This window comes from Oryza glaberrima, chromosome 12, assembly GCF_000147395.1.
Source record: "Oryza glaberrima chromosome 12, OglaRS2, whole genome shotgun sequence".
NCBI lineage: Eukaryota > Viridiplantae > Streptophyta > Magnoliopsida > Poales > Poaceae > Oryza > Oryza glaberrima.
The window spans coordinates 20,386,691-20,397,228 of NC_068337.1; the positions used below are offsets into that span (position 1 = coordinate 20,386,691).

General features: G+C 42.0%; 2 protein-coding genes across 4 annotated transcripts; both read left to right on the forward strand.

Annotated features, from left to right (window-relative positions):
* The first annotated feature begins 810 nt into the window (after window positions 1–810).
* Window positions 811–5,562, forward strand: LOC127756209 (probable polygalacturonase). Of its 3 annotated transcripts, XR_008013204.1 has the most exons (7): window positions 811–1,040; window positions 1,230–1,550; window positions 2,400–2,520; window positions 2,620–2,794; window positions 2,881–2,951; window positions 3,379–4,736; window positions 4,908–5,560. XR_008013204.1 is itself a non-coding variant. In XM_052281604.1 (6 exons), the coding sequence occupies exons 1-6, from the start codon at window positions 1,026–1,028 to the stop codon at window positions 4,047–4,049; spliced, it is 1,374 nt and encodes a 457-aa protein (XP_052137564.1). In that variant the 5' UTR covers window positions 811–1,025; the 3' UTR covers window positions 4,050–5,562. The 3 variants fall into 3 exon arrangements, 2 of the variants coding, with proteins under 2 accessions (XP_052137564.1, XP_052137565.1); XM_052281604.1 differs by having other exon boundaries at window positions 3,379–5,562; XM_052281605.1 differs by having other exon boundaries at window positions 811–1,044; window positions 3,379–5,561.
* A 3,566-nt stretch (window positions 5,563–9,128) lies between these two features.
* LOC127756899 (major allergen Dau c 1-like) lies at window positions 9,129–10,198 on the forward strand. The gene is made up of 2 exons (XM_052282284.1): window positions 9,129–9,400; window positions 9,724–10,198. Exons 1-2 carry the CDS (start codon window positions 9,226–9,228, stop codon window positions 10,029–10,031), a joined length of 483 nt encoding a protein of 160 aa, XP_052138244.1. The 5' UTR covers window positions 9,129–9,225; the 3' UTR covers window positions 10,032–10,198.
* The last annotated feature ends 340 nt before the right edge of the window (window positions 10,199–10,538 follow it).

The window sequence follows — 10,538 nt, forward strand, 5'->3', positions numbered from 1 at the left end:
TGATTTTTACCAGTACTATTTTATTAAAACATATTTCCACTGGTTTAATAAATAATAATAATTTACATACTTATTATTACTTCATTTATATAAGAGTAAATTTCATAAAACTCAACCTATTATAGTCCAAGTTAAAAAAAACATGTATTTTGATACATGACACATAACCCCAGGTATTATGATTCTCAAGATTTACAAAACCACACCGTTAACTACTTTGATAGACTCCTATAGCAAAAATTTTTAAAAATGATACAACATTTGTATGATGGATAAAATACTCATAAATTTGAGATGTGATTGTAGAACTAAAAAACATGGTAGATTAAAGCCAAAAACAATCAGTAATGTGGTTCTGTAAAACGTTAGGATAATATAATACCTAAAATTATATATCACGTGTCAAAGTTTCTGTGGCTATATGCAACTTGAAGTATACAAGAGAGGATGAATATGTTTGAATAAAATAGTAGATACTATGAGATTTTATGAAATTTACTCTATATATGTAATTACCTACAAAGCAGTAGTCCCTCCGTCTATTTTAAGCGCAACCATAAATTTCCATGTCCAACTTCGATTATCCATCGTATTATTTTTTTTATGATTAGTATTTTTATTGTTATTAGATGATAAAACATAAATAGTACTTATGTTTTTTTTATTTTTTTTAAATAAGACCCTATTATGTTTTTTTTATGTTTTAAATAAAACACTATTAAAGTTGGAAACGAAAACTCATGACTGCGCTCAAACCGGGACGAGGGAGTTTAAAACAAATGCAAAGGCAAACTATAGCAGCAAAATACTATCAAGCAAAACCTCTCATCTCCTCTCCCCTCTCTCCTCCTCCTCCTCCTCCTTGTTCTTCTTCTTCTTCTTCCTCCTCTCCTCTTGTCCCATTCCCCTCCAAATCTCCAATCCCAAGCCCAATTCCTCCTCCCCCCTCTCCCTCCCCCGCGATTCGCCTCTCCCCATTCCGCCGCCGAAGGGGAGGAATAAGAAGGAGACTGATTCATTCATACATGGCGAGGCTAGTAGTAAGTACGTCCGATCACTAAATCTTGGGATGGGAACAAAAATGGGGGGTTGCTGCTCGCTCTCGCGGCAAAAGCGCATCACTGGGTTCTTGATTTGTTTCGAGATCTTCTGTTTGGGGGGAGATCTCCCGAATGCGGCCTGCTTCCGCTTCTCCGAATGATCTTGGTTTTGGTTTTCATCAATTTCAGGTGCTGGTTGTGGCAATGGCGGCGGTGGCGGTGGCGGTTGGGGTGGCGAGTGGGGAGGAGGAGGCGGCGGCGGCGAGGTGTGCGCGGCGGCCTCGGCCGCGGCCGCACAGCGTGACGATCTCGGAGTTCGGGGCGGTGGGCGACGGGGTGACGGTGAACACGCTGCCGTTCCAGAACGCCATCTTCTACCTCCGGTCGTTCGCCGACAAGGGCGGCGCGCAGCTGTACGTGCCCCGGGGGAGGTGGCTCACCGGCAGCTTCAACCTCACCAGCCACCTCACCATCTTCCTCGAGAAGGACGCCGTCATCATCGGCGCCAAGGTTGTTCTTCTTCTTCTTGTTGCTCACTGCCTACACATTGTGAATGTTTCGTTTTGATTAGCATGAGCGTTTGCATTTGCATTGGTATTTGATTTGATGGGTTTGATGGACTTACTAATCCATGGATTGGTTGGCCATCATCATATTCACCTACCTGTTTGCGACGATGTGCGCGGACTGACTTGATTGATTGAATGGGATATTGCTGCATGAATTGTGGGCTTATCCGTCGATTTCGATTGCGTTACTGTAGAAAAGGGTAAAGCTTTTGGTATTCAGACGGTTTTTAGCGGTCAGCTCGTTTGTTTGGTGGAAAATATTGCATTGAACTGATTTTTACCATATTTCGTAAATGGTGTAAATTTGCTAGTTCTTTTACCATGAAAAATGATCTCTTTTGGATGAATAATATTAATTTGCTTGTTGTTTGGGCCTTAGCCAGTCTAGTAAACACTGGAGCTGTGGAGCAGTATTTACTGGTAACATGTAGCCATCCCATGTGAAGGCAGCACAGCAGCTAAGGAAAGACAATTTACGATGGCATTGTTTTGAAGTCAAGCCGCTATCTCTAATCATGCCGCAATTGGGATGTAGTGCTAACAGGCTGGCTGATTTGGATTGGTTGCCTGTAATATACAAATTTTTTCGTGTGTTCTGATGGCATCTCTTAGGTTACTGTTCCACTGCATTCTTATTGAAGTGTGAAATGTTCGAAAACTAGTGATGCTACCGTGAAATCTTATACAAGCAAAACAAATCAATGAAAAAGAGAATACTTGTGAGAAATGGTGCCTTGCTCCCTATGACAAGTATTGAAACTGACTGTATGCCTTTGCATTTTTGCTACAGGAGGTATCAGAATGGCCAATTGTAGAACCGTTGCCATCATATGGCCAAGGAATCGATCTTCCAGGTGCGAGGCATCGCAGCTTAATAAATGGACACAATGTGACTGATGTTGTAATTACAGGTAAATACAGTCTTCTGTGACATGCTAAGAGTTTGTTTTTTCAGTTCGTTGTTTTTGTTATTGTATTTATTTTGCATTCTTAAAATGCACTCGCTCCAGGGAACAATGGAATCATAGATGGCCAGGGTTTGACATGGTGGAACTGGTTTCGCTCGAATAAGTTGAACTATAGCCGCCCTCATCTTGTGGAGTTTGTGGATTCGGAAGATATTGTGATTTCAAACTTGACATTATTGAATTCCCCTGCATGGGGTATACATCCAGTGTTTTGTAGGTACGTTCACTTTTATTTTGTAGGTAATGTTTGGAACATGGATCCACAAATCAATTATAGGCACGCTAAGACAATTTTTTCTCCAGCAATGTAATGGTCCACGATGTCACCATTCGAACCTCATTGGATGCTCCACTTACCGATGGAATTGTTCCAGGTAACACTGCATTTTACCTTTAGACATTCATTACGTTTACTTTCTTTTAGAGAAACATTCATTACTTTACAGGAGTCCATGCATCATATTTAACCCATGTAATCTGTAAAATTTTGTCAGTTAGATATATTCTACTTTTCTCGTAGATAAAGATTACATCATAATAAATATGTACTATTATTAGGTAGACTTAAAAAGGTTGGTATTATGCATATTTGGATGTGTTTTAAGAAGCTGTAAAAGAACAGGACTATCAGGCTTAGAAAACGAGATCGTTACTCTGATAATATGCATCATTCCAACTTCAAATTGCAAGGGAAAACTTCAAACTTCTTATGTCAATTGTTTTCCTGATCTTTCTGCCCACATTGGTTTGCTACAGAACATCCAAATGTTTTGACTTATTTCTGTTGCTTTCTTGGTACAGATTCATGCTCTAATATGTGCATTGAAGATAGCAGTATTAGCGTCGCTCATGATGCTATCTCGTTAAAAAGTGGGTGGGATAACTATGGCATTACCATTGGAAGGCCGGCATCAGACATTCACATAAGCAGAGTAGATCTCCAAGCCTCACTTGGAGCTGCTCTTGCATTTGGGAGTGAGATGTCTGGTGGTATTTCGGATATTCATGTTGATCACCTTAATATCCATGGTTCCTCTAGAGGCATCCTCTTCAAGACTGCACCCGGCCGTGGAGGTTATATAAGAGATGTTGTAATATCAGATGTCCAAATGGAAGATGTTAATGTCGCCATTAAATTCACTGGCGATTGGTCGACACACCCAGATAACCATTTTGATCCTTCTGCGCTCCCGATGATCAACCGAATCACACTGAAGAACATGGTTGGAACAAACATATCAGTTGCTGGAGTTTTGTCGGGAATAAACGGTGATCCATTCACCAATATCTGCCTCTCCAACATCAGTTTCTCCCTAGCTGATTCGACACAATCCAGCTCTTGGTCTTGCTCCAACATCTCCGGATACTCTGAGTTGGTCTTTCCAGAGCCTTGCCCAGACCTCCACCATTCATCCTCCAATTCTTCCATCTGCTTCTCCCTTCTTACCTACCATGCCCTTGCTGCAGCATAAGTGCATAAAGTACCAAGTGTCCATCCTTCGCTGTTCCAGTCCTTGTACAATCCAGAGAAAAATCCAACTTTTGTCACTATCTTCCTTCCAAATTCTTTCCAAATAGGTGTACAAAAGAATCACCACTCTTCTTGTGCTACCAGCTTTGAGGCTCATGGATGGAACAATCTATGCTGGTTTGTCAATGAGGAAGTCTAGAGGGGTTCTCTGCACAATGAAGTGTTTGCTTGTACAGTTAAGATTTGTTCATTCAATCTGTAAGAAAAAAACATTTTTTTTTTGGTAGAGGGGATAAGTCTTAGAGAGTCTCTCCATACTACTGTCAATTTTGGTCATATAAAATAAAACATATTATGATTGAGTCACCCTGTATATCCCAATCAATCTTGTGAGAGCATCCAATAAAAAAAAACAGCATATCACATGGTATCCTGGAATTCACAGGCTGGCCTTGTTGTGTAGGCCAGGGTGTCAATAAATTTGGTGTCAATGGAGTTGTTAGATTGATGTGGATTGCTTCCTTTGTCTCCTCCTGGATGTTATTAGCTTCCCTTTGTCGCCATTGCTGCAATGCCAGTGTTAGCTAGCTCATTTCTGGGTTGCCATTTATGCAAGCACAAGATGATAAATAATAAGCCATATGAGGAGGAGAGCTGGCATTGATGGTTAGCTGATGATTTGGTGAAGGTATCATTTCTTGTATTGTATTGTACTACCCATCTAACTTCAATTGGGCACCATGTGCAGCCTGATGTGCTTGTCAAGATTGTGATACTGATGCCAACATGTGAATGAAATTTACTATGTTCTGCAGAGAAAAAATATCACTTACTGAAACTATACTACTGTCTTGTGCAGGTCCGAGGTTAAGATAAGCACATCCAAAACAGAAGATTCTGTAAAACAATAGTACCATTATAGCATTGGATCCCAGTTGTTAAAAATACTGAACTGATCATGTGATGCAACATATCATTGTACAAGGAGTACATCCAAAAACAAAGTTTCAGACCAAAACAAAGATTCAGGCTTGTCCAGTGTCTCAAGGCAGTCAAAGGAGGATGTGGAATACCTGCTGGATGATAGAATGCAGGTCCAGTTACTGCCAGCAGAAAACTTCAGTGGATTTACTGCTAGAGAGAAAAATGCTCCCTATTTTTTTTCTCACTCCATTCCAAAATAAAGAAAATTGGATAGTAGTAGATTGGATCAGTGCATTAATTGCTTTGTGGGTCCTAGCCTCATCATAGCATCTCCAGAGCAACTTGAAGACAAAAAATGGGACCAAAGGGATGGCCGGAAGGCTATCGAAGTATCAATTCTTGGCATGTCCTTCTAAGAACCGCGATATGGATTAGTGATGCAATTAATTGACCTAAAAGATCATTAATTTCAGTATGGCCCGGCGAAAAGATAATATCAGTATGTGCCATTCTTCAATAGGTACTAGGCTTGTTTGATGCTATACTAATATTGCCGCTCTCTGAATTTTGAGTGTTCAAGAAAAAAAATATATTGCCACTATTTCAATTCTCGCTACCATGGATTTGAACCATCATTTTCTCCATTATGTCTCTTCTTTGCCTCATGCCACCAGAATGGAGCACATTTTGTCATGTTATTGTGCTACACTTTAGCTAAGCTATGACCAATAAAAAGTAAGCAGCATTCACTACTACAAAATTGATTTTTTTCATGGCATCACCCAATATTTTTTTTTCTGGCGGTTATACGCGAAAACCGCCAGCGATAATAGAACGAGGGATAATAGAACGAGGGGTGGGGGGGCTATGGATCGACAGTAAAAATGGATCTTCGCGGCGGCTGGATTAAGAGGGCCGCTAGCAAAGATACAATTATTTTTGCTGGCGGACCTCTTAAGTGACAGCCAGCAAAGATCTATTTTCGTTGGCGGTCGGCTAAGAGCGCTAGGAAAAACGCCGTACAGGCGCTATAAAAGAATGGTCTATCTATCTATAGGAAAATCCCACTCAAGAAGGAGGAAGATGGGAAGGGGCCTGTCCTCTCCCAGCTCACTCACTCCACTCTCGATCCCTCCTCCCACCTCTCCCACTCAAGAGGGAGGGAGATGTAGAGGGGGCCGTCCTCTCCTAGCTCTCTCTCTCTCTCCATTCTCGATCCCTCCTCCCACCTCTCCCAGCTCTGGGTGGTGGTGCTCCAGCATGCAACGGTGCCCAGCGGCGGCACACCTAGTAGCCGGATCGAGGCAGCGGTGCGCAGGCGGATCGAGGCGGCTGCCATGCTCGGCGGCGGTCAGATCAGAGGCGAGGGCTCGCAGCGACAATAGGTCAAGGCGGTGGAGTGCGGATCCAAGGCCACGCGAGCTCTGCCATCCACAACGACCTCGACCTACGTCCACATCCGGCGGCGGCTTCAGCTCCACCCCATCCCTATGCCCCGCAGCGGCCGACCCCTCCCCATCTCCCTCCCTCTGGACCCTCTCCCTCTCCCAGATTTGGCTGGAGGGGAGTGGTCGGTGAAGACAAAGGAAGGGGGAGGAGGTGATGACGCGGTGGAGGAAGAGGATGAAGGGAAGGCACGGTGGAGGAAAGGGAGGAGAGCTCTGGATCTGTCGGGCGGCAGCGGTGTGATGTGCGAGCAGCGGAGCTCGGTTGCGGGAGGCAAATGGCGGATCCGGCGGTGGCTCGTTCATGTCCTGTATTGGCAAGTCCTCCATCGGCAAGCCATTAATTTTGATTTGTGATTATGAAATTGCATTGTGATGCCGACATATTTGAATCAATGCTTGAATTTGTGATTGTGGACTTGTATTTGTGAATTTGTGATTGAATTTGTAATTGAGGGGTATATTTGAATCGGATTGAATTTGAATTTTTGTTTTTTTTTTGCACCAGAGAATATTTTCGCTGGCGGTTCTCTTAAGGATGCGCTTATGAAAATTTATTTTCTCAAGCGGTATTGTGGCCGCTTGTGAAAAGCAAGGATTTTCTCTAGCCTTTACTTTATGGCGGGCCGCTCAGCCGTCAAAGAAAACCTCTTTTGGCCGCTAGCGCAAATTATTTTTCTAGTAGTGGCTTTAGCTAGCAAAAGAATAATATGTTATACTTTTCAAGTTGATGGCATGTGGGACCATAAGAAATGAGAAGGAATTTTACTACAAATGTGGCCATGAACTAAATAATAAGCTAACTTAAACTTGTCTAACATATGGCGTGATAGCCTTAGGCAATACTCCCTTCGTCCCATAATGTAAGGGACTTTGGGTGGATATGACATATCCTAGTACGATGAATCACATTCACCTAAAATCCCTTATATTATGAGACGAAAGGAGTATTTGACAATAAATCAAACAGCCTCTAAGATTATCTGTTGCTTGAACCTGAATAGTCTGCTGTATTGCAGACGATCATCATAGCTACTACTCCCTCTGGTCCTATATTTCGTATTGTTTTGAACATAATATCATATAAGGAGTAATTAATTTAAAAGTCTCATCAGTTCTCTAAAAAGCTGATTGTAAGCACTAAGCCGTAACAGTTTATTAGAAAAACAAATTATATGTAAAACTTTTATAAAAGAAAATATTGAAAAAGAAACTAAGTTGAAAATATCTTAAAATTAACTTCAAAATTAAATTTTAAAATTAACATTTGGCTTTGACTTATTCTTTTAACGCAAATTAAACAAAGTGATATGGTTGAGGGATGTGAATTAGATTCGGGTTATAGTTGAGGGACTCCAAAATAGACTTTTACCACTACAATGCCAGTAGTAAATGGGCCTATATTGGGCTTGGAATCTTTACATATGACTCTCAATGGATTTTTTCCCAAATTTTCATGCCGTGAAGGCTTCTGGGTGTTCCTTTCTATTGAATTATTTATAATACTTCCTCCTTTTTTAATATGTACCAAATTAATTCTTTTACAGCACTATTTATTTAATTGTTTAGTTAAGTAAATAAAATCTGTCATCAAAATTATCAAAGGTACTTTAAGAGTGCATAGTATGTTTGTCTATTTGCACAAATATTTCTAGGAAAGACGAATGGTCAAATATATTGAAAAGCTCAACTGCGTTATATATTAAAAAAGTCATCTGAAAATGTTTCTAGCTCATGTTTTGTTAATGCGATTTACTTTTGATCAATGATTGATCATCAAAGGTGTGCAATTTACTCTTAGCTACAGATAAAATCCACTTACCCCTATAGTTAGCATTTATTTTCAAGCCAATTTCCTGCAGCAAGACGCATGATTTCCATGGATTGAGATCAGTGCAGTTGTTACAACTGCACAATAAGGACTGCAAGCAATCTAGACCATTTGTATTTTCATCCAACGGTCCAGATTCGTTGCTACAAAACACGTAAAACAATATATTTTTTGCTACAGTATACATGTGCTACAGTGATGCATTGATATGAACCATTGATTTGTTATCATGCAGTGCTAGTGCAACTGCTTAAGTTGCAGTTACACTAGCAACTGCACCGGATCCCAATCCGATTTTCATCTAGGGCCCTTCACAGTCTATGCCTTCTAGAATACTTGTTTTAAAAAAGGTCACTACCAGTCTTTCAGGAAGGGTCACTATCTGACTGTGTGCGAATGAAAGCAAATACGGATAAATTCAGCCTCATTCTTAAAAAAGAAGATAATTTAATTTCTTGGCATTAACAATAACTACACCAATAGTATAATATTGTTGCTTGTACAAATAAACAGAGGTTCAGTCACCAACAAATAATTGTGCCAGACTAGTCAAGTATTGGATGAATTAATTTCATAACCCTGATTAGTCTCTTATCCTGTCTGAATTTCAGACCTTCTAGATCCCCTAGTCAACAACTCTGAAACTGGCCAGCAGGCTGCGGAACAGAAGCCCTGAATTTCCACAATTCAAGCCATGTGATCTCCAGTCAAACTCTCCTGCCCACACAATTCCACACCAGACAAGTTCAGAAAATTAACTCTTAGCACAACCCAATTTGTTCGAGTCTGAACTTTGATGGATTGAGCGGCTGCATTGCTAACTGTACTACTAAATGATCTGAAATCTTCTTCTCTTGCAGCCTATAAGTACCCCATGCCATTGCTCACCTCTAAAGCACAAAGCATTCAAGCAACTAGGTATCTAGCTAAGCAGTGGTGTGATCAGTAGGAAGTTGCAGGTGGGGGATATATCACCAATGGCTCCGGTCAGCATCTCCGACGAGCGCGCTGTCTCGGTGTCGGCGGAGCGGGTGTGGAAGGTCTTCTCCGATGCGGCCGCCATGCCCAAGGTCTGTGCCGGCTTCATCGACGCCATTGAGGTCGAGGGGGATGGCGGGGCGGGCACTGTCACCACCATGAAGCTCAACCCTGGTAGGTCCATTAGAACTACAAAATATAGATTGCCCCCCTTTTCCCCTTCTTATGCCTATATTCAGTGTTGTACACCAATAGAAACTCAATGAAGTTCACTCATTTATAATTGGCATTCATTGGCTGGTTGAGCATAGGGGTGTAAGTGACTAACCCGCGAAACCCACTTATATATCAAAATAAGCTGCGAACCCGCTTATTTTGATCTATAAGTGGATTCATGGCTTACCCACTTACAAAGCATGTGTGAGTGTGGTGGTGCGTATATGCCTGTACGTATTCTGTGTAATCGAAATAGTAACAAATATTACAATCATGTGCAGCCGTAGATGATGGGGGGTCATTCAAAACACGTGTGGTGGCACGTGACAACGCAGCTCACGTTATCAAGTCAGAGGTGCTGGATGTGCCGGCCGGAAGTAAGGTGGGCAAGCTCAAGTCGCACGTGACAGAGACGAAGATCGAGGCTGCCGATGCCGGCTCTTGCTTGGCCAAGATAAAGGTGGAGTATGAGCTCGAGGACGGCGGCTCGCTGTCGCCGGAGAAGGAGAAGCTCATCCTCGACGGCTACTTCGGCATGCTCAAGATGATCGAGGACTACCTCGTCGCTCACCCTGCCGAGTATGCTTAAAAATTGTCATAAACCAAAATAATATACATCCATCTCCGCATTGCTGCTTCCTGATAATTAAATAATGTGAGCCACAACAAATCCAATATTTTGTGGTGTTTGATTTTGTGAGAGTGATTTGTGTTTGAGGTTATGTAAGAAATAAATCATAATTGTGATCGTGTCTATATGTGTGCAAATGAACATGTTCGCTGCTGGGAGATCACTACAAATTAAGGCTAATGCAAGAACATGCATGTGGGTGGATTCTGATCACTGGGTTATGTTTAGGGTTCTGGTGTGGGGCAGGTCGGAAGAGGGCCTTGAGAAAGGCAAGTGTGGGGATTCAATGGGGATGGTGATGGGAGTGGCTGATTGATAGTGGGTAGCTGAAAAGGTCACCAACCAATTAGGTTGGGCGGCACAGAATTGTATAGGACAGTGGTAGGAATGGGGCAGTGTGGGAAAGCGGCGGTGGCACTATCGGCCCTAGAGACGGGGAAGGGGGTGGGGGCAAACCGGAAAAGA

What these genes read in the sequence shown, in the direction of transcription:
- LOC127756209 (XM_052281604.1), top strand. An exon ending in CCGTCATCATCGGCGCCAAG is followed by an intron (nt 1,551 to 2,399) that starts GTTGTTCTTCTT and finishes TTTTTGCTACAG; the next exon opens with GAGGTATCAGAATGGCCAAT. An exon ending in TACCGATGGAATTGTTCCAG is followed by an intron (nt 2,952 to 3,378) that starts GTAACACTGCAT and finishes TTCTTGGTACAG; the next exon opens with ATTCATGCTCTAATATGTGC.
- LOC127756899 (XM_052282284.1), top strand. Translation starts at nt 9,226, where the DNA reads ATGGCTCCGGTCAGCATCTCCGACGAGCGCGCTGTCTCGGTGTCGGCG. An exon ending in CACCATGAAGCTCAACCCTG is followed by an intron (nt 9,401 to 9,723) that starts GTAGGTCCATTA and finishes AATCATGTGCAG; the next exon opens with CCGTAGATGATGGGGGGTCA.